Below are 23895 nucleotides of genomic sequence, written 5' to 3' on the forward strand. Positions count from 1 at the left end.
CGTATTGAAGTAGATGAGTTTTGTAGTCTTTAGTATTAGGCCATCGGGTGAAAGAGAAAATTACTGTACATTCAAACGTCCGTAAATTAAATTTGTTCTACTGGTTTTGACCAATTTAAAATTGTATTCGTTCATCAAAGTATTATTTAGTTGAATAAAATAGTTACTTATAATTATATATATATATATCTTCAAATAATCAAAATAATATATAAATGAATTAATAATAAGCAAAAAAAATAGCTTAAAATAGTTTTATCCTAATTTTAGTGCGACAAATATTTACGATTTAACAATAACATGGCGTCGATTACGGATTACACATTTTTTTCTGAGAGTTCTAATAAAATGTTGTTTCCACCATGAAAGCAGTGTTTAGGATGTTAGATTTAATAAGATTGTTGCTTGTACCCGATTGTGGATCCACACACCTTTTTTTTATTCTTCTATCCATAGTGTAATGTAATGTAAAATAAATTGAAAACAAATACTATATACATTATTAGGCCTAAATAAACATTCATCTATTATACCTAACAATATTGACCAGAACCAATTACAACCGCAAAAGCGTATCAGCGACGCTCCATACCGAATATCGATACCCGAATTTATAGGAACCAAAATAAAAAAATCAATTTTACCATATCGAACACAAGACTATCGGGCCCTGCGCTAAGACGATCGGGTCCAGCGAATGAGACGATCGGGACCAAAATTGTTCCTAACACATGAGACGATCGGTCCAACGCATGAGTAAGACGATCGGGCCCAACGCTGAAGACAATCGGGACCACATTTTCTGGGCCCGATCGTCTTGGGCCCGATTGTCCGTGGTCTCGATCGTCTGACATGCAGTGATTTGATTTGATTTGAATTTATTAGGAAAATCATCATAAAAAATACATACAAGGTGATAACATAAATTACTGACATTACAAATAATACATTTATAAAAGATTTTCCAGGATAGCCCAAACAGCTTATTAGCTTATTTCCATTGGGATCCTTTAATTTAGTAGTAAATAGATATACAATTCCCCTGCCCTGTGGCGCGGCGCAACAACGTTAACAGTCATTGGTAAGCTTAACACATTCACTAGGCCCGTCGGCCCTATTATAAGCAAAATTCGTTTTGTGCAAGCTATGTGCTAAACTGAAATTGGTTAAATATTGTATTTGTATTTTAAAGCAAAGAGAATTTTGCCAGTAAAAATTAACATTGGCCTACGACAAATACTTAAATAAATTAAATAAAACTTGGTTTTTTTTCAGTATTAGAAATGATAGTGAGGCAACTAACTATGGAGTGTGGTTTTATTTAGCTGAAGTATCGTCAACTAGAAGTGCATTGTAAAATTGTTTCAATTAAATATGTAAGAAAATAAAGTACACACAAAATTCAATCATTAAAGTATATATATTGAATTAAATTATACTATTAATATTATAGTGAATTTTTGACATTTTTTTTTATCTCTACAGGCTTAATTTCAAAGAAAGCTACTCATTTGATCAGAACCAATAACCTGGCCTCCACGAGCAAGTTAACTGTATTTTAATTAACAAAAATGTAATGTCAATTGACTAAGACTAGTTGTTATTTATACTAAAGGGTAAACTAATCTATGCATCTCTGTATCAAGTCAGCCAATACAAGAAGCAAAAATGTTTTAAAAATTCTATATTAAGATTGTTTCATGGTGTTTTCTTTTATTTAACATCTAATAAAGAACTAAAGTACAGTATTGCTTATTTATGGTATTAGCATTTAATTCCTTAATGTAATTCACATCACAATCACAATTCACATTAATAATTCACATCACTCCTATCATGATGAACTCCGCAGTCTCACCATAGTTCGAGTTTATGTGAGAGATTTGTTATGTACCAGAAACTCTTAAATGCCAAATTAGTAACATGTTGAATAAAGTCGTCTGGTTCCAAAAAATATTAAGTTTTGAATTTTACTAATGTTTATAATACAATCACGTATTTTAAATTAACCTGTAGTGACGTTTCGTGTACAGCCTGTCGACTATTCAAGATGCATAATAAAACAGAAAACACAACATCAATATAAACTTTGCATGTTATGGCTTCTGTTGTACACGTCAGGACATACTCAATCATTGGCCTACTGACGACAAACATTAGTTTGAAGAAGCCGACCGGTTGTCGACGAAAAGTAATTTTGATTTAACAAAAAAGTAAAACAATCGCCCCTGGTTGAAAATATATTTACAAAATAAAGCACACCATCTATGATATAAGAAAAAGTAAGAAAGAAAACAGCATGTGAATAAGCCTAATAGTACAATAGGCATTATTTCGAACATGAAACGTAGGACTACTGTAATGCTGTACCTTCAATCTACCAATTAATACTGTCTGCTTGTTTCCTTGATATACCAACATCATAGACTAGACCACTTGGCTTTAATTTAATATATTTGTTTGACCAAACAATTGAGAAACAATAGAAGCAGAGTCGGTCAAGGCTGGTAAAGTAATAAACAATATTATATAACTTCAAGAATCATGAAATAAATTAAAGAGTCGTTCAATTCCATTAGACATTAGATCTATGATACGATGTCAATAATAAGCAAGCATAGGTTCCAAAGTGGATGCTCTGTTAGTTAAATATCTCCTCATCTTACCGTTTTTTCATTTATTATTTATATTAAATAGGTTATTTATTTAGTATAAGACAGACAGTACTGTTTCGATCTTATTAGATATCGATATTAACTGGGATTAAAAGTGCATTTTGAACATCCAAAATATATAAACACTTAAAATTGAGAGTACTTGATACTTGGTACTTCAAACAATTACTGATGGCGCCAGCACATTCATTAAGAGTTAGAAAGCTATACAAAAAGAAGACCGCAAACTCACAACCTCCAATTCCTGTTTTGTAGTCCGAGTAGGCGCGCCTGCAAATTATTTTACAATAGTTTCAGTGCACGTTCTCTGTTGGGGTAAGTGACATTAGTGTATTTTTAGCGTAGATAATTAGTGCGCTTGTAAGTCGATGAGCAAGTTTTATAGTTTTTAATATAGTAGTTTTAAAATAGGTCTTCTGGAATACAACGAACGTGTTACGTTATTTACATATTTTTCTATTCGTGGAACGTTTCACTAAACACATAAAACACAAGTTTCTATGTTTTCTTTCAATTCTTTACTGTGTGTTGTCTTTCAACAGAATCATGTGGTGGGTACGAGTTGTTCTGTTGTCTGTCTTGTTCTTGGTAGCTGTGAAAGGCGATTCAGAAGCTGTCAAAACCGAAGAAAGTGGAATCACAACAGGTTCACGACCTGATATCAACTTACATGTGAAAACGGACTCATCGATTGTTAGCCCCCGAAATATTATCACATCAAATGCGATATCGAATAAAGTAAAGTTATGCTGTAGACGGAGACGGCGGCGGTGCTGTCGCCGCAGGAGACGATGCTGTCGAAGACGTTGCCGTTGCAGAAGACGACGTTACCGTTGCAGAAGACGTCGACGTTGCCGCTGCAGAAGACGACGTCACCGTTGCAGAAGACGTAGACGTTGCCGATGCAGAAGAAGACGTTACCGTTGCCGAAGACGTCGACGTTTCCGATGCAGAAGACGACGTTACCGTTGCAGAAGACGTCGACGTTTCCGATGCAGAAGACGACGATGGAGAACTAGACCTATCACTCGTCCAATCAGAAGATTACCAACCAACATTTACTATACGTTTAGCCAAAACACACTGTACTGTAATACCGGACGGGGCAGTAAATTCCGCGTACGTTATAGATGGCGTAGTGGACGATTGTTTGCATACGTCCAAGGAAGATGGCAATTGGTGCGTAAATATGGTCAATATGGCGCAAAGTATACATTTAATGGAAGACGATTTGTTATTAGTGGTCACTGGCGTCCTGCTTTTTATTTCTCTTGGAAGGGAAGAGTGCTCTATTTAAGATTTCGCTGTGGGAGACAAGTTGGCCAATATCGTGTTCGTTACAGATGGCGTGGACGCACTTTATACTACTTCGATAGTGGTAGATGGTTTACTGTTAGTAAATACAGTAAAGATGGTGTAGTTTACTGCTACAGTAATGGTCGCTATGCGCAAAATCCTTCGTCATCATCATCGTCGTCATCGACCCAAACTTACACAACATATACCAATAACGATTCCAATCCTGTAGTCACTACTACCACCACCACTAAACGTGAATACGTCCCTGAATAGAAAACTATATAGAACTATAGCGTGTGAAGCATCATGGCGGTAAGCCGTAGTATTACAGTATACCATGTTCTTTATAGTATGTTAGAAATAATTATGAACTACAATAAATATGAAAAAAATGCAATTATTTATCGAATTGTAATTTATTTTTGTAATTTAGTATACATTTGAGTAGGCCTACACAAAATGCCAATGTACGTTTCTTTATTTTATTGTTCCGTCACCAAAGACAACAAAAAAGACCAAATAATTATATTATTCATTTCGTTGTTCCATTTCATTAATTCAAGGAAAATAAAGACGTAACAACAACCTAGAACATAAGAAGAAGTTTAAAAATCCAGAGGACAGATTCCTGCAGAGAAATGAATTACTATAAAATGTAGTTGGAAAGGAAATATTATTATTAAAACACAATCATCGAATTCATCTGATTCAATGATTTATTTTCCTTTCCTTCAATGGAGTTTATTTTCATAGGCATCCAACAGCGAGTAATTTGCCAATTGCAGGATAGATACACTATTTTTATAATTTATAATGCTTATAAACTAAAGCTTTGTCTACATTATCAAACTAGGATGTGCCCAAATATGGTGGAGATATGCCTAAATATGGTAGTGATATCATCATCATACCCAAATGTATATGGGCACATCACATGTTTTTGTTGTCACATAAAGTTTGATAGTGTATAAAAGGCAAGGCTTTAATCTCATTTAAGGATTATACTTCGGTACAAATCTCCGCCTTGGATACATACCTTGTCTATCTCAGATGTACCGCGAAACGTAGATTTGATAACATTAGTTTCCACTATTACGATATTGTTCCATATTTCTATCGTAGGAAGATATTATAAAGAGTTTTATAAAAATAAAATCTGATTTAATCGGTAGATATTTAACTCTCCGCGCGGTAGAAGTATTTTTTTTAATTAATTGCAACTTCCTGCATGGTTGGTTTCAACTAAGTTGGCCGTTGGTGGCGATAGCCATTTTAGTTTAAATATATTCATAACACATAGGAGTATATTGTGGGGAATAAGTATATAAAATTACATCGAGGGAACTGATGATAAGAGCTTTTGTTTGAAATCGAATGAAACCCCCCCTCCCCCCCGATAGCCGAGTTTTTGAGTACTTTATGTATAGGGCCTACTGTGCGCTATCTGTGTCCTTAGGACTCTTGGATACTTCTGTTGCAAGCCGTCTAAAACGTCTTCCTTCTGCCCATGTTGCAAGCCGTCTAAAACGTCTTCCTTCTTAGGCCAAAACGGCTCACTGTGTCGGGGAATAATGTATTAAAGCCCCCTTCCCTACGTTTTTTAGATCTAATTTAACATCACAAACTATATTTAATGTAAAAATATGGTCCTATTGCGATAATTTTTTTCGTCTTTAAACGGTTAAAAATGTGAAAAATAAGTCGATTCTAATAATTATAGCGGCCCGCTATAAATCCCAAAATGCATTGCGCGCGGATTGATATTTTTGTTTTTCACCTGTAATTCGCCCACTTTTCGATCGATCGTGAGGCAAAAACAAATGGAAGACTCCTAACTTTTCAGTGAAAATACCGGGTTTTCCCCAACTTGTATCAACGGAGTCTGGCAAAAATAGAAAGACAATTAATGCAGCAACTATACAACGTCAGGCTAGGTATATAGCTAGCGTACGATGTTCGTACGTTACCGATGTTTACCAGCTAGGCCTACAAAACTAAGCCTAGCTAGGCTAGGCCTAAGACCGTCCACGAGAGGTCGATCGCCGCGAGCTACTTAGGTAGTGCATTGTTTCTCACTTTTTATCATAATTTACCATAAAACGTACATTTAAGACCAAGGAATGACATGGTTTAATGTTTTTAAAGTGATATATATGTATTATTTTCCAAAAAACGTCCAAAATTGCAGGGAAGGGGTCTTTAATTATACCAATTAGAATGGTATTTAATTGAATAACGTCCGGAACACCTCCCCAATAAAACATCAATTAATAACTAGAATTTAATTCGTCACTTTGACGAATTATAGGTGATCATTTTTATCATTTTACTGAAATTAATTTTTTTTTAAACATGCACGTACGTTAACATACGATCGGAAAATGTTGATGTATGCCATCCTATTATATGCTTATAGTGCTGAGTTGTGCCTATATGCCATATACAATATGTACAGTATATACTGTATATCTATATACAGTGTAGCATAGGTGAAATTGCGGGACACATGTTCTAATTTTTTGGCATGATGACGTTATCAAACTAAACTTTAAGATGACAATTTCGAAAGATAATTAATTGAGCAAAATAATATAAGATTTGGAAAACAATTTGGCACGTAGAAGCGCTGTGCGCGCTCTTTGAATTGTGTATAACTTTGACGAAAAATATGAAAAAACTACTTTTTCACTTCAACTGGCCATATGTTAACGTCACAACATCCGATAGGCTTAATTTTTATATGAATAAATATCTACATTTCATCAGCTTTCATAATAAATTATAATCATCAAGGTAACCTTCAATTCTGAAGAGCTGTAAGATATTCAAATTTACTGCGAAGGTGAAATTACACGGCCTACGTTATTCAAGTTTTTACGCGTGATGACGTCATTAAAATGAAGATAGTGTCAACTCATGATAAAGATAATTAATTAAGCAAGCACATACTGAAAGTTGTGCGAAATTCGAGCACACATAACCAAGATGCGCTCTGTTGAATGTGATAATCTACACAAAAAGATAACAAATCCTAATTTTTAAATTCAAGTGGCCATTTGATGACGTCAAAACATTTTGTACGTAAAATGTGTACATGAATTCATATCTACAACTCAATGGCTTCCAGAATAAGTTAAAAAAATCGGGGGTCATCTTGCATTCTGAAGAATTATTTTCATTTTAAAAAAGACCTATTTTTCACCATTTTCAGAACTTTTGTAAAATAAATGTGCGCATTTTGTCATTTTTAACGTGCTCGTATAGCGTTATTTTAAGTCGGAACTGACTCAAATTTGGTGAATGTACTAAGGATGGTGAGTAGAATGAGATTTGTAAAAAAAATTCATATTTTTTACGCTTTTTAAGTATCGCGCGCGCAAAAACGCATTTTTGCGCAGTAATTTTTTGAAACACGCAAATGGCCTAATTCATGCTCTAAATTGATCAAAACTTAATTTTGAGCGTTTTAAATTTTTAACGCGCGATATCACGCGCATGAACCTACGTGCGCGTGCGTTTTTATTTGCTAATATTTTTACCCTTGATCTGAAGTTTACGTGTAGTGAATTTCATTAATATGTGATAATGAATTATGGAGATATGATTGATAATGTGATTTCGCAAAATGGCGTATAAATGTCGTCACGGATGAGTGATCACGCTGGAAAGCTTATTAGGATTAAGTTGTATTATTTGAAAGATATTCTGAAATTTTTGTAATCATTGACATTAAACTTTTTGAGATAATTGTTACACAAAATAGTGTACAGAAACAATAAAAAGAAAAAAAATAATAAAAAAAAAAACTAGAATTTAATTCGTCACTTTGACGAATTATAGGTGATCATTTTTATCATTTTAATGAAATTAACATTTTTTAAACATGCACGTACGTTAACATACCATCGTAAAAAGTTGATGTACGCCATCCTATGACATGATGCATATACACTTATAGCGCTGAGTTGTACCTATTATGTGTCATATACAATATGTACAGTATATACTGTATATCTATATACAGTGTAGCATAGGTGAAATTATGGGACCCACATCGTGTTCTAACTTTTTGGTATGATGGAATTATCAAAATAAACTCGAAGATGACAATTTCGAAAGATAATGAATTGAGCAAATAAATATAAGGATTGGAAGAGAATTTGACACGTAGAAGCGCAATGCGCGCTCTTTGAAATTTGATTAACTACGACTAACAAAATTTAAAAACTACTTTTTAACTTCAACTGGCCATATGATAACATCACAACATCCGATAGGCTTAATTTTTATATGAATTCATATCTACATTTCATCAGCTTTCATAATAAGTTATAATCTTCAAGGTTACCTTTAATTCTGAAGAGCTGTAAGATATTCAAATGTATGGTGTAGCTGAAATTACACGACCTAGTTTATTCAAGTTTTTACGCGTGATAACGTCATCAAAATAAAAATGTTGACAACTCATGAGAAAGATAATTAATTGAGCAAGCACATACTAAAATTTGTACGAAAATCGGGCTCAAATAACGGAGATGCGCTCTATTGAATGTGATAATCCACACAAAAAGATAAAAATTACTAATTTTTTAATTCAAGTGGCCATTTGATGACGTCATACCATTTTGTACGTCTAATATGTATATATATTTATATCTACAACTTATTGGCTTCCATAATAAGTTAAAAAAATTGGGGGTCACCTGCCATTCTGAAGAGTTATATTCATTTTAAAAAGGCCTTATTTTTTACCATTTTTAGCACTTTTGTACAATTAATGTGCGCATTTTGTCATTTTTAACGTGCTCGTATAGCACTATTTTAAGTTGAAATGGACTCAAATTTGGTGGATGTACCAAGGAAGATGAGTAGAATCCAGTTTGTACAAAAAAATTGTATTTTTAACGCTTTCTATGTACGCACGCGCAAAAACATGTTTTTGCGCAGTAATTTTTTAAAACACGCAAATGGCCTAATTCATGCTCTAAATTGATTAAAACTTAATTTTGAGCTTTTTAAAATTTTAACGCGCGATTTCACGCACATGACCTTGAAACGCGTAATTTTTTATTTGCTAATATTTTTTACCTTGACCTGAAGTTTACGTGTAGTGAATTTCATTTATATGTGATAATGAATTATGGAGATATGATTGACAATGTGATTTCACAAAATGGCGTATACGTGACGTCACGGATGAGTGATCACGCTGAAAAGCTTATTATGTCTAAGTTAAAGTATTTGAAAGACATTGTGTAATTTTTGTGATCATTGCCATTCAACTTTTTGAGATATTTGTTACACAAAAAGTGTACAGAAAGAAAAAAAATAAAAAAAAAAATAAATAAAGATTTCATACAATAACAATAGGTGATCATTTTATTCTAAATGATCACCTAATAATAACTAGAATTTAATTCGTCACTTTGACGAATTATAGGTGATCATTTTTATCATTTTCATGAAATTAACATTTTTTAAACATGCATGTACGTTAACATGCGATCGTAAAAAGTTGATGTACGCCATCCTATGACATGATGCATATACACTTATAGTGCTGAGTTGTACCTATTATGTGTCATATACAATATGTACAGTATATACTGTATATCTATATACAGTGTAGCATAGGTGAAATTACGGAACTCACATTATGTTCTAATTTTTTGGTATGATGGAATTATCAAAATAAACTCGAAGATGACAATTTCGAAAGATAATGAATTGAGCAAATAAATATACGAATTGGAAGAGAATTTGACACGTAGAAGCGCAATGCGCGCTCTTTGAAATTTGTATACATTTGACAAAAGAGAGAAAAAAACTACTTTTTAACTTCAACTGACCATTTCATAATGTCACAACATCCGATTATAGGCCTAATTTTTATATGAATTCATATCTCCATTTCATCAGCTTTCATAATAAATTATAATTATCAAGGTAACCTTTAATTCTGAAGAGCTGTAAGATATTCAAATTTACGGCGAAGGTGAAATTACATGACCTACGCTACGCTCGCGCTAAGGTCAATTTTTCGAAAGGTTTTGAAAAACATTAGCCAAATTGAAAATCCTTTAGCCAAATTTAAAAAACCATAAAAAATCGCAAAAATGTTTATTAAATAAATAATGCATGTATTTGTTTGTTATTTTACTTCTTTTACATTTATATTATTATTAGGTATTCCAATGAAGCTGATTTTCGTTACCGCGATTTTAACACGTTCGTGAAATTTCAAAAAGTGACGTGTCTTTGAAGTTAAAAATATAATATTTCTTATGTACCCATGAGAATAAAAATTATATGCCTGGAAAGATCTTGTTTAAGGGATTATTTTTATATATTTTTAATCTATGTTTATTAAATATTTTAATAGAAAACGCGAGTTAAAAATGAGGTACAAAAGCCGGCGAGCCGAAATCCGCCCGCTAAAAATAACTTTGGAAAACACCTACCCATTTTCGAACCCGATCGCACGAGGTCCATAATAGGTGGTGGAGTAATTTTTGTTGCATGTTATCAGGCTTTAAATACTCTTTATTTTGATATGTAAATCGGTTATTATTATTATGTACATCCGCCTCATATGTCAATTTTAACGATAAAAATTAAATTTTTGAGTCTTTCTCATTATCAAAATCTGGCTAATTTAGTATTGAATTAAAGCTAATTTATATTTCTGTTTGATAAACCACATCGTTTTATTTGACTTTGCGTGGACCTCGTGGGAAGAAGCCAACAAGACCAACCACTGAAAAAAATAATCCCTACCATAAATATCAGTGTTTACCATTTTCCTTACGGGGAATTCAGTTCTCCGCTTATTACTAAATTACCGTCGCCCAGGCAATGTGCATGGTATGCATGTATTAGCGCGTTAATTAATGATTGGATAACCCCCGCAGTGGACTGTTCCATTTTCTGAACTAGTCTTCGCCGCACACGAGGCATGTCGAAAAATGTCGCCTCTCATCATGTAATATTTGCTTCGAAACGTCAATTTTACCGATTTATTAAATTATTTAATAAGTGGAATATTTATCAATCTATTATATAAAACAAGTACGTTAGGAAGAAATGTACCGCAGAAATTTAAGAAGCTTTGAATTTGCTATGCAGCGGCCGTAACCCATTCTATGTAGGCGGCCGAAACGCGCTTTGGCCAGGGTTGCCGTTGTAGTATACGCTGTTTCTTAGCTATTCAATTTAAAGCGCAACTTTCGGTTAGAATAATCGAAAGGGAAATAAAATTAAACATGTTAACATTATACTATTGAGGTAATAACAGAACAGCCTCGTTTACGGAAGTATTCGTCCACATGTTTCTGTTTACATTTTCTTCTCCAAGTTCATTTTCTACGTAGAAGAATAGGGACTTCCCCTTTTATTCGCTCATCATCACGTCGACGACGGCCGGCCACGAACCAATCACATTAACTGTGTGTCATTAAAACGTCATCGAGGCACGCTCTGCGCATGTTTAAACAGAACTAAAAAATGAACACGGCGATCGTGACGTCGTCACATAAAATGCTGTGGTGGTAAAAAGTGTACCCGAGTCAGAAAGTACCGAAGTGTGGCGAATTCTCGCTCCCATAAGAAGTCACGCCGACCAGGCTAGGCCTAGGCTTGGAAATGTATTTTCGCCAGTTTGGCGAACGAGGCAATAATTATTTTCGCCAAATGGAGACTCCAGTCGCCATTGGCGAATTGGCGAGCGGTTAGCGCGAGCGTAGCTACGTTATTCGAGTTTTTACGCGTGATGACGTCATAAAAATAAAAATAGTGGCAAGTCATGAGAAAGTCAATTAATTGTGTAATCACATACTAAAATTTGAGAGAAAATCGGGCACAAAATAACAGAGATGCGTTCTATTGAATGTGATAAAATATGACGAAAGAGAAAAAAAACTTAATTTTAAATTCAAGTGGCCATTTGATGACGTCACAACATTTTGTACGTGAAATGTGTACATGAATTCATATCTACAACTCAATGGCTTCCAGAATAAGTTAAAAAAATTGGGGGTCATCGTGCATTCTGAAGAATTATTTTCATTTTAAAAATGCCTTATTTTTCACCATTTTCGGCAATTTTATGCAATTAATGTGCGCATTTTGTCATTTTTAACCTCCTCGTATAGCGTTATTTTAGGTCGGAACGGACTCAAATTTGGTAAATGTACTAAGGATGGTGAGTAGAATGAGATTTGTACAAAAAATTCGTATTTTTTACGCTTTTTAAGTACAGCGCGTGCAAAAACGTGTTTTTGCGCAGTAATTTTTTAAAACGTGCAAATGGCCTAATTCATGCTCTAAATTGATCAAAACTTAATTTCAAGCTTTTTAAATTTTTAACGCGTGATTTCACGCGCATGACCTTGAAACACGCAAGTTTTTATTTGCTAATATTTTTACCCTTGACCTGACGTTTACGTGTAGTGAATTTCATTAATATGTGATAATGAATTATGGAGATATGATTGATAATGTGATTTCACAAAATGGCGTATAAATGACGTCACGGTTGAGTGATCACGCTGAAAAGCTTATTAGGATTAAGTTACAGTATTTGAAAGATATTGTGAAATTTTTGTGATTATTGACATTTAACTTTTTGAGATATTTGTTACACAAAATAGTGTACAGAAAGAAGAATAAAGATTTCATACAATAACAATAGGTGATCATTTTATTCTAAATGATCACCTAATAAAGATTTTATACAATAACAATAGGTGATCATTTTATTCTAAATGATCACCTAATTACCCCCATTTCAAACATATATCATAATGTTTAGTATTGTCTACAGTTTATTTTGAGCTATAGTACTAACCAAAAGAATCCGACTTATAATAGCCGAGATATTTAGGTGTGGGAACATGAAAATCAAGTGTTTTGTAGAATATCACGGTGCGAAATCGGTGGTATTCATGTCCCAGTGGAGTGTGTTGAGGCAATTTAGCCATTTCGTTGCTCAAGAGATTCATATGAAAAAATGTACGTATCCCTCAAATAAGCACCTCCCTTAAATCAACCCACCTATAAGGGCCCTACCAAACAATAAACACTATACGTAAAACGCCAATAATCATGACAGACACTGTGAGTAGTTAGTGAGTAGGTTTAGTTTTACGAATATCAAGCATTTCAATAATGGTAACCGACCGAAAATGTCCAGGCCAGAATGTCCTTCTAAAACCTTTCTACCCGAGTCATTATCATTCCGAGAACCATCGTCTACACTTCCTAGCGGGGGATCTAGTCTTAATTAATAAATCAAAATAATGTTTAAATATGGTAGAGATATACCCAAATATGGTAGTGATATCATCATCACCATCATGCCCATATGTATATGGGCACATCACATATGTTTTTGTTGTCACATAAAGTTTGATAGTGTATAAAAGGCAAGGCTTTAATCTCATTTGAGGATTATAGAGTGCAGTTGAGAGTCGTGAGTTCCAACAAGTCAGATTTTAAATCCTGGACCTTCGGTATTGGAATGCAAGCACGTTAACCACCAAGATACAGCTCCATCCCAGGGTCCTGGGTCCAAATCCTGCCATGAACATTCCTAAAGACTTCTGTAGGAATCACACTTTGTTTATGTAGAGCATCTTAATAAATAAATCAGAATACTTTTAAAAATATTATTAATTGGCATGCTGTCCCCAATTCTCTGAAAAGACTAAATCACGTCATTAATTGTAACAACATATCAAAGTGTATACACTTATCAAGCAAATTCTGATTGGTATGATATGAAATGAGAAAATAGATTTTTTAAAGTATGTAAAAGGAAATTAAATTGAAGATAAATACAATTTTCTGTTAAATTGTCCGTTTTTATGAGTTACGAGTTTGTACCAGTTATTCTTCATAATTTTCCATCAGAAAAAGAAATTAATTAGTCCAATGGCTTCTGGAAATATTACTTTTATTTTAAATTTATTAAATAAATTTAATTAAAACTAAAAAAATAATTATGCTAATTCATTTTACGAGAGGCAAGCCATGATTCAGTTTTATACAATGTTATTTAAACATAATCAGTGCATTATTCTATTAATAATAGGCTACATTGTTCATATAAAAACTCACTCGTGTTGAATACAGTGATTGGACTGCAATCCTTTCTTTTAATTTGTAGTCGATGAAAAGTAGAGCACACTGTAATTGATTTGAGTCTCCGTCAGTTTCTCTCTAACGTTTAATTTGTGTTCAAAATGGAATTGGAACATACGGATAGGATCCGTCAGTCCAGTGGTGTATACTGATTTACATTCTAACGTTCTTCAAAGGATATTAAAACTTATGGCTATGAATGAACACATTTCAGTCAGTTCAGTGGTGTATATGGTTTTCCCTCAACGTTAATCTTTGTTCTAAGGAAATTGGAAAATACGGGTATAGGATTGAATATATTTCAATCAACGTTCATTCTGTGTTCAAAAGATATTAAAACATTCGTGTGTAGGATAGAACACATACTGATTTTCCCTCCAACGTTAATCTTTGTTCAAATGAAAGTAATCTATGTTCAAGGAAATAACGTACGGCATAGATTACTCACATGATTATACCATGGATATATTTATAGGTCTATGATTATACGTCCGTCCGGTGATTTTATATTACTATTGTTCTCTTATGCTCATAAACGCTGTATAAATGCTTGTAAAACACAATTATCCATACATTTAATAAAAAGGTAAAGGTAAAGGTATTTATATTTATCCTCAAGCTTAACTGGAAACTGAGGAAATTCGGATTAGGCCCTAAGTTTAATATAATATCATGTTTATCATGGGGCCATTCACACAAATCGTTTATGTATCATCATTTTCTATGACTATAAATAAAATGTGATGGTACCGTATTGAAATAAGATTAAAAAAAACATAAATAAAATGAACTCTGAACTAATCATGAACCGCCAAAAGTATAATACTAGACAAAATATCGATTGGGATAATAATTTATCATTTATAGTAACAATGACAGATTGGATCCGTGTATCATGCACTGACATGATAGGGCTGCATACATCTGTAACAGTAACATTATTACTGAGAGGGCTATCATACTAAATGAAAACGAAATAAATAAAAAAAAATCATAATTATACCGTGCGTTCAGATACAAATGGAAATTGGTTCCCCACTTGGACGCAAAGCAAGTCCGAAAAAAGCGGAGGTCTAATTGCTTGTTTAGAGAGCGTCCATTGCCACCTCTCTACACACTAAGCACACCATTTTGTTAGCTTACACCCTTATGTGTGCAGTTGCAAATTTACTGCGATCATCCTATCAATTAACTTCTTGAATGCGACTATATCATAACATACACGTAACCTAAGATATTGAAATACATTTCATTAACGGATATGATAATATGATATACACTTTAATAGAATATGAAGCATGCTATCACTGTGGAACGTCTATGCATCATAAGTGATTTTGTATATATAGGCCTACCGTATAAGTTTGTTATTTATATTTTTAAAAAATTTAGAATGGAAAAGAATGAAAAACACATAATATATGAAACAAAGGTACTATGATTTAAAAAAATTATTTGCATTTTTTTTATATAAAAAGAATGGAAAATACTTCACATTAAGGGTGCTTGATGGTACTTTAAAAGTCTGACGGGACCAGTACATGTTAACATTGATTAACAGAAGAAAAACTATAAAAGAAAGATCACAGGTTCACCATAATCAGTTGCAGTTTCGGAGACTCATAAAGTCGACCTGAATAAGAAAATTCATTTCAGTGGTTGTTCGGGTAAGTGTCAAAGGGAACTTTCGTACTTAGTTATTTAACCGGCTAAGTTTGACTTCATGTCGCTAACTTTGGTGGGTACCAACTCACCTGGGAATCCCGGTCGGAATAATAATAACTAAGATGTCCTTATAGTGTGTAATTGTAGGTAGAGTAGGTGCATTTTTAAATCGGTTGAATAAACATGGAGGAGCAAATAGCATTGATTCCTGTATCTCCACATGGGAGAATTCGGATGATATAGTAAGTGTAGGCCTATTATATTCAATAAGAAAGCTTTCACTGTTTTAAATAGAAAGATAGCTTTCTCTTTTATGCGGTGGTTAGAATATGTCGAGACACGTTATTTTCTTTTGTAAACACATAACTTTTTTAACCAATTCCAATGTCTTACGTTTTGTTGTTTTCAACAGAACCATGTGGTGGGTTCGAGTTGCTCTACTTTCTATCTTGCTCCTAGTAGCTGTGAAAGGAGATTCAGGAACTATCGAAAACGAGGAAAATGCAATCAAGGCAGTTTCAAGGCCTGATGTAAACTTGGATGTAAAGGCAGACGTAACGAGTGTTAGCCCTCAAGATGCTATCACATCAGATGACACAGACAAAGTAAAGTTATGCTGTAGACGGAGGAGAGTACGACGATGCTGTCGCTGCAGGAGGAGACGATGCTGTCGAAGACGTGGCCACCGCTGCATAAGACGGCGTTACCGTTGCAGACGACGACGCTACCGTTGTCGAAGAAGACGTTATCGCTGTCGAAGAAGACGTTACCGTTGCAGAAGACGACGTTACCGCTGCAGAGGACGACGATTCCGTTGCAGAAAACGACGTTACCGTTGCAGAAGGCGACGTGTCCGTAACAGAATGCGAGTAACAATCAAACAAGTGCCGACCTCCACCTACTATAGGTTTATTAAAAGCACATTGTACTATAATATCAGACGGGGTCGCGATTTCCGTAAATACCGAGTACGTTATAGATGGCGTAGAGGACGGTTGTTTGCATACGTTCAACGGAGATGGCGTTTCGTACGTAAATACGGTCAATACGGCACAAAGTATAGATTTAGTGGTAGTCAATATGTTGCTACTGGTCACTGGCGTTCTAGTCTGTATTTCTTCTGGAAGGGAAGAGTCCTTTATTTAGGAATCCGCCGCAGTGGACGGCAGCGTTTTGTAAAAGAGGAATACCGCGTACGTTACAGATGGCGTGGACGCACTTTATATTACTTCGATAGCGGTAGATGGAGTGTAGTCCGTAAATATACAATTAACGGCATTAGTTACGTTTTTTCTGGTGGAAGATTTATTACAAAATCGCGTTGCTCCCGTGTTTTCTACTTCAAAAACCGGCGACTTTATGTACGGATCCGATACGGAGGACGCGTTACTAGTTATGTAGTAAGTTTTAGATATAGTGGTCGACGGTTGATGTATTGGTGGGGTGGCAGATGGTATACCGTCCGACGATATAGACGCAATGGCCGATGGTACATAATTTATAGAGGCCAGTATATCATTAGGCGACCTAGACCTATCATTTGTCCAATCAAAAGAGTGCCGACCAGCACTTACTATACGTTTGATAAAAACACATTGTACTATAATATTAGACGGGGTCGCGATTTCCGTAAATACCGCGTACGTTGTAGATGGCGTAGAGGACGGTTGTTTGCGTACGTTCAACGAAGATGGCAATTGGTGCGTAAATATGGTCAATATGGCGCAAAGTATACATTTAATGGAAGACGATTTGTTATTAGTGGTCACTGGCGTCCTCGATTTTATTTCTCTTGGAAGGGAACAAGCCTTTACTTGATGTTCCGCTGTGGTAGACAATATGGAAAATATCGCGTACGTTACAGATGGCGTGGACACACTTTATATTACTTCGATAGCGGTAGATGGAGTGTAGTCCGTAAATATACAATTAACGGCATTAGTTACGTTTTCTCTGGTGGAAGATTTATTACAAAATCGCGTTGCTCCCGTGTTTTCTACTTCAAAAACCGGCGACTTTATGTACGGATCCGATACGGAGGACGCGTTACTAGTTATGTAGTAAGTTTTAGGTATAGTGGTCGACGGTTGATGTATTGGTGGGGTGGTAGATGGTATACCGTTAGTAAATACAGTAGAAATGGTGTAATTTACTGCTATAGTAATGGTCACTATTCGCAAAGTTCTTCGTCTTCGTCATCGTCGTCATCTTCGACGACTCACATTTACACAACATACACTAAATACTCTAAACCTCAAGTCACTACTACTACGACTACTAGACGCGAGTACGTCTCTGGATAGAAAGTAAATAGAATGTTAACATGTATTCAATGTCACATGTGTGAGCTAATTCAATATTGACGATGTATAGTGATCAATAAAATATAATAAAATGCAAAGTATTATCGAATTTTAATTTTGTGTTTGTATGTACTGTATACATTAAACCATTTGTAGTCGGCATTTTTTATCACAAAGGGTGGTAAATGTTTCGAACATATTTCCTGCCAACATTGTAGAAGCTGACAGTACTCTTGAATTCAAGAAACGTTTCAAGAAGACGAGGAAACTACTAAAGGGTCTGATACGACCCGCCAGCCTCTTATGCCACTTCATTAATTTGAGTTATTCAACTTGGAAATATATATATTTACGCAAATTTCTACCGTAAAGTAAAGTTTTAGTATGGAAAATATATGAAATAAGAAATGTTTATTTCAAACTGTTTATTATCGCCACAACCACAAAATAAAAAATTATTTTATAAAAATATATTGGATTAATTACAAAAACAAGGTTTATTTTCTAAAGCAACATATTTGTGCAGCTACAGACAGATATAGATACGGTAGTTTCTTGAATGGTTTGCTAATATAGGGATTTAAATCTTTAACGGATCTTTGATGGTAAGACCAAGGCTGTAACTATTATATAATTCAAATGATTAAAATATATTTTAGATTATAAAAAAAAACATGTCGAATGGCTTCATGATTTTGGAAAGCCGTGTGATGACCAACGACATAATAATGATCAGTTAGTTAATTAACACAAATCATAAATGAGGTCCACAATAAACTGTAACAATACCAATTAATAGCTTTTAAAATCTTTAGTTCTGTAACTTTCAACATATTTATTATAAACTTATTTTATTTTTTGTCTTAAATCATATAAAAAAGATGTTGGGACTGAAAACAGTTTATCGCACTGTGTATACATGGGACATAAACAATACGACTGAAGTTATTATCAACTGATCGTGTCCGCAAACGAATCATTTACATTTTTCTCTGAAACTTTCTGTTGCTTTTGTCTCTTCATGTTGTGCAAAACTATAAACATTTTATTAAAAAAATAATTAAGCAATACATTTTTTTTTAAATATATGAAAACCTTGACATCATTAATATGTGAATAGTTAAACTACATTATCCATTGTACATATTAAAGGTTCTATTAAACAGTTGTTATTAACTGCGTCAATAATAAAATAATTATCTAACCATGATTTTATACTAGAAATGATTTATATGATTTGCATTAAAATATACATTTGTCATTGTGAAAACATCAAGAGTATTGATTGGAATGTATCTATATATTCACGTTTAGTAGAAAAACCATGTACCACAGTCTATTCTGCTAGTTACTAGCAGATTATCATAAAACAAAAAATGATATTCTGTTGAATCAAGCAATTATTTCTTTATTTGGATAATAGGGTGAGTAATAGGGTGAAAATAAAACTGAATGTCTACAACATATTAAGAATAATTTTGTGCAAAATCCAAGAGGGTATAAACAATATATTTTTGTTCACAGATGCCAACAACAATAAGGGATCATGCTAAAAAAGCATACTGTAGTTAGGCCTACTACATTTTATGTACTCTTTAATCTGTTTAATGCATTTATTTGGCAAGCTTTTTTGGGTTAATCATACTGTTAATCGCAGTGGCTGCATCATAAACTAAAATCATACGTTATTGAAGTTAAAAAAAATGTATTTAGCTTATTAGTTGTGGATCTACCATAATATAGACTTTACCCTGTTCTGTAGAAATAGTGGCCATGGTTTTCTATAATACGTTTTATTACACATTCCTGTATAACTACTTAGCATGCTTTGCCTTACAGTTCAAGTACTCTTTGACATCATGGTACGAGCCCATCACGACAGGGCAACGATCATGAATACCCTTTGGCACTAAGTCAAGTATTCTAGTCTCTCCTGTTGTTGCCATTCCACCAGCCTGTTCCACTAAAAATGCCATAGGGTTGCTTTCATATTGAAGACGAAGCTGTAAGATATAGTGAATGGTATACTTTATTGCTTATGTACAATGAATCATTGTACTGTACTAAAATTTCTTTTCTCTGTATAAATATTTGTAACGAGAAATCATAATAACCTTTCCACTCGGAGTCTTTGATGTGCTGGGGTACAAAAATATTCCACCATATTTGATGGTCCTGTGCATGTCTGCCACCATGGATCCAATGTAGCGTGCTCCATAGGGTGTCTTGCCATCATCTGGAAACTTCTTACTGTGAATGTATTCCTTAGTTGCATCGTCCCAGTATTGAGCATAACCTTCATTTATGCTGAAAATTTTACCTCTAGTTTTCATCATTATGCTGCGGTCTGTGAGAACAAACTCACCAATAGCCTGGGAAAATAATTACTTGTTTTGAAAAGATAATTTACCTTGTTTTGCAAACCATGTTGTCTTTCTTTTTACTTTCTTCATTAAACTGAAATTCAGCTTAATATTTGTGAAATAAAAAATGTTGGCACACATGTAATGGTATGTCATACCTATACTTAGTTCTATTGGCGAAAAAAAAGAAAGAAACTAGTTAAAACCTTGAGCATAGCCTTTTATGTGAAGTAGGAGATGTTATACCAAATATAAAAGAGCACATTTTTAATAAATTAAGCAAAATAAAAATGTTGAAATTACATAATGGGCCTAAAGCAGACATGCTTTTAATATAAAGCTCTGTCTACACTATCAAACTTTATGTTTATCAAATGTGATGTGCCCATATATGGACATATGGACATATCACTACCATATTTAGAAATATCACTACCATATTTGGGCCCATCACACTTGTTTTGTCAAACTAGTTAAATATCTCGATGACCTACTGGGTCAAGCATAAACTCATTAACACCACATCCAGTTGAGATAACCATTGCAGTGGCGCTTCCAAATAAGGCATACCCTGCTGCAACCATCTTGCTGCCTGGTTGTAGACAATCAGCTTCAGTTGCATTTCCTGTGTGCTCCTGTGGATATTATTTTTTAGTACACAATTAAATTTTAAATATAATACCTGTATTTTCAAATAATGGTGCTGGAAAGGTTTGCACCACAGTGAGGCGTGTACAACCTGACGGAAGACAGTAAGTATACTACTTTAAAACAAACTTGACATAAGTTTTCCCTGGTAAATCTGTACTATTGCTGTTTTTTCCCATGCATTGTAAAAATTCAAAATAAAAACAGGTTCCACTGTGACAGTACTCATCAAAATACCAAATACCAAAATATTTCAAGGTAATTCTACATTACATAATTTGCTTTATAAGTTAGCAAACCTCACCTTTTTCCAAATTCCAAATATAGAACCAATTGACACTAAACAGTCTATATTTGAAGATCCATCGAGGGGGTCAAAGGTTACGATATATTTGCCAGCTTTATCTACATCAACCAGAATAACATTTTCATTTTCTTCAGAAACCAGAGCACAGGCAGTGAATGACGATTTTATCATGTTAATAAAAACATCATTAGCGAGTACATCTAATTTCTTTTGTTCATCACCAGTTGTGTTCTGGGAGCCTGCAATGCCATACCTGATAGAAGTGAAAAAATGGTCTGAATTAAAAGTAGTAAAAATCATTAAAAATAAATGGAAATAATTTTAAAATGATACTTTAAACTTTAAATGCGCAATAACAATGTTTATACTTACTTACCCCTTCAATCATTTACAACTGAAATTAATTCACCACAAGAGAAACTTACCAACAGTTTTACAGACTCACACAATGACCAACTTAAAGCCTGTTTTCCATTCAGCTTATGCGCATATTTCCATCTTTTAAACTTCTACATTTTGTTAGTTTTTTATAATATTTCTTGCAATGCGAAAAATTGTGCAGAGCTCATGCGAATCAACAACAGATACACAACCGAAATGAAAATTGCAGTTGAAAACAACAACACTTTTTTTCTCTGTGAAATGTTTGATTCGCGTGACTATAATCCTTGATAGATTTGACATTGTCAAAGTATATAAATTGGTTCTACGCAACATTGTAAAAAAGAATCATAATCAGCAAACCAAACAAGAAAATGCAAGTCATGATGATTTATACCGTCCAGGCATACCAAAACCAGGATATAAAATTGTTATGATGAACTACTAATGACTGACTCTACGACGACTACTGTACCTCTATACTATAGTACAGTGTATATTACACATATTGATGTACAGTAGCCGAATTTAGAACTTTCAATTCTCTTCTGATTGTCCATTTGAAATAATTTCCCCAAAACCTTCAGTCAGAAAAGGACCCGAGGTGGGTGTGTCAAATATTTTGGTTTAAAAATAAATTTTCTGTATGATGTACTCAAATAATATAAATAATGTATGTGAACAATAATACAATAATTACTATAATAGTATATAGTTCACATATATTCAAACAATAACAAATAATTTTAAAAAAATATAAACTAGATAGGTGTCGGCTTAGGCCTTGGCCTAGCCTAGAACTTACAACTTGGCCATCCCTGCCTTCCTAACAGCTGAGGACACAGCCTTCACAGCCGTACAGATAGCATTCAAGAGTTGGGTCATTTCACCTGTTGCACCATCACAACGACCCTGCTCCTCAAGCATAAAACGGGTTAAAGTCATAAAATCTGTCTCCATATTGATGCAAGATAATAATGAGATTTACAATACCAACGAAGTGTGCGAGTTACCAGCAGTACAAGGAAACTTTTGAAATTACAACAAGCAATGAGACTGCAAAAACCCAGTCAGTGGTGGTTCCGGTTTGTAGATCTTTTTGTTGTTATTGTTTGTACAAGTACACGTACCTGACTGCTGTGTGACTGACTGGCGAAGACTGGCGCCCCAAGACTATGGACTATGTCAACAAACAATACCGCCTGGTTTAAAAGTCTATCGAAAGTAAGGTTCTCATGGTGGCGTACTCTATCGCTCTTTTTCTCTTGATAATCCAAAATGGTAATTAATTGTTACAACTCGTTGTATATTATCGTTTAAAATCTCAGTCGTTATAAACCATCTACCTTAATTTTAATGTTTATAGGCTTTATTTATAATACAACTATTTAAAAATAAAGTTTGTGAAATATTTGAAAATAAAATAAAGCATATAGAGAATCAATATATTCTAGGCCTTTAGGCTTGGTTCCTAAATGTATTGTATAGTACCATAACGCCACTCTACGGCTCTGTGACGTAGCCTAATTGAAGCTAGTTCTAGTAGTCTAGCTTAACTATTACTACTATAGGTAGGCCTCCCTTGTTTCTAATAATAAAACATTGTAGAGGCCTAGACCCTCCTACCTTCTACTACTAGTAAGGCCTACGAGGCCTAGGCCTACATATAGTTGCCTAGTAGTAGGCCTAGTAGTAGTAGTACTAGCTAGTAGTAGGCCTAGGCCTATCTATTATGTACAGTAGTACTACTAAGACTAAGTCTTGGCCTAGAGTAGGCTAGGCTAGTAGTAGTACTCTGCTGTTGTTTGTAAGACAGGTTACAATAAATAGGTAGGCCTACTGGAATAATCCGCTAAAGTGTAGTAGCCTAACCCTATCCTGTTTAATTGGTCTGAAAGTTTTTTTTTTAAACATAGGCCTAGGGTAGATGTACCAGACCTCGGAAGGTTACAATACAGGGAAATTCGTTATTTACGTGTATTTTTTAAAAGCATCACGAAATATTTTTTGGTAGAGTTTTTAGTATTTATATAAGTATAGTAAATACAGTGTGAATTATCAAATAAATATTTATAATTAACAAACAATAATAAAAAATGTGTTTTTTATTTATG

At 34.0% G+C, this 23895-nt stretch overlaps 4 protein-coding genes across 4 annotated transcripts in view; 2 read left to right on the forward strand and 2 right to left on the reverse strand.

Moving 5' to 3' along the window:
* The first annotated feature begins 2906 nt into the window (after positions 1 to 2906).
* On the forward strand, positions 2907 to 4533 carry LOC144853990 (uncharacterized). The gene is made up of 2 exons (XM_078711873.1): positions 2907 to 2990; positions 3218 to 4533. Exon 2 carries the CDS (start codon positions 3222 to 3224, stop codon positions 4245 to 4247), a length of 1026 nt encoding a protein of 341 aa, XP_078567999.1. The 5' UTR covers positions 2907 to 2990; positions 3218 to 3221; the 3' UTR covers positions 4248 to 4533.
* Positions 4534 to 15723: 11190 nt separating this feature from the next.
* LOC144853988 (uncharacterized) lies at positions 15724 to 18175 on the forward strand. The gene is made up of 2 exons (XM_078711870.1): positions 15724 to 15781; positions 16192 to 18175. Exon 2 carries the CDS (start codon positions 16196 to 16198, stop codon positions 18080 to 18082), a length of 1887 nt encoding a protein of 628 aa, XP_078567996.1. The 5' UTR covers positions 15724 to 15781; positions 16192 to 16195; the 3' UTR covers positions 18083 to 18175.
* The window catches only part of LOC144853991 (ankyrin repeat and SOCS box protein 7-like), a 67033-nt gene continuing 58991 nt past the window's right edge, over positions 15854 to 23895 (reverse strand). Inside the window, exon 6 of the transcript XR_013614478.1 lies at positions 15854 to 15863. The gene's annotated coding sequence lies outside the window, so the exon portion shown is untranslated. The remainder of the gene's footprint in view (positions 15864 to 23895) is intronic.
* On the reverse strand, positions 18477 to 22883 carry LOC144853571 (fructose-1,6-bisphosphatase 1-like). Its single transcript, XM_078711279.1, has 6 exons — positions 22587 to 22883; positions 21398 to 21653; positions 20940 to 21080; positions 20197 to 20454; positions 18981 to 20085; positions 18477 to 18668 (listed from the first exon to the last, which is right to left on the reverse strand). Exons 1-5 carry the CDS (start codon positions 22739 to 22741, stop codon positions 19897 to 19899), a joined length of 999 nt encoding a protein of 332 aa, XP_078567405.1. The 5' UTR covers positions 22742 to 22883; the 3' UTR covers positions 18477 to 18668; positions 18981 to 19896.

The sequence above is a fragment of the Antedon bifida genome, chromosome 10, assembly GCF_963402885.1.
Source record: "Antedon bifida chromosome 10, ecAntBifi1.1, whole genome shotgun sequence".
NCBI classification, from domain to species: domain Eukaryota; kingdom Metazoa; phylum Echinodermata; class Crinoidea; order Comatulida; family Antedonidae; genus Antedon; species Antedon bifida.

What these genes read in the sequence shown, in the direction of transcription:
- LOC144853990 (XM_078711873.1), top strand. Translation starts at nt 3,222, where the DNA reads ATGTGGTGGGTACGAGTTGTTCTGTTGTCTGTCTTGTTCTTGGTAGCT.
- LOC144853988 (XM_078711870.1), top strand. Translation starts at nt 16,196, where the DNA reads ATGTGGTGGGTTCGAGTTGCTCTACTTTCTATCTTGCTCCTAGTAGCT.
- LOC144853571 (XM_078711279.1), bottom strand. Translation starts at nt 22,741, where the DNA reads ATGGAGACAGATTTTATGACTTTAACCCGTTTTATGCTTGAGGAGCAG. An exon ending in TATTTGGAATTTGGAAAAAG is followed by an intron (nt 21,081 to 21,397) that starts GTGAGGTTTGCT and finishes TAATATCCACAG; the next exon opens with GAGCACACAGGAAATGCAAC. An exon ending in CAAAGACTCCGAGTGGAAAG is followed by an intron (nt 20,086 to 20,196) that starts GTTATTATGATT and finishes TATATCTTACAG; the next exon opens with CTTCGTCTTCAATATGAAAG.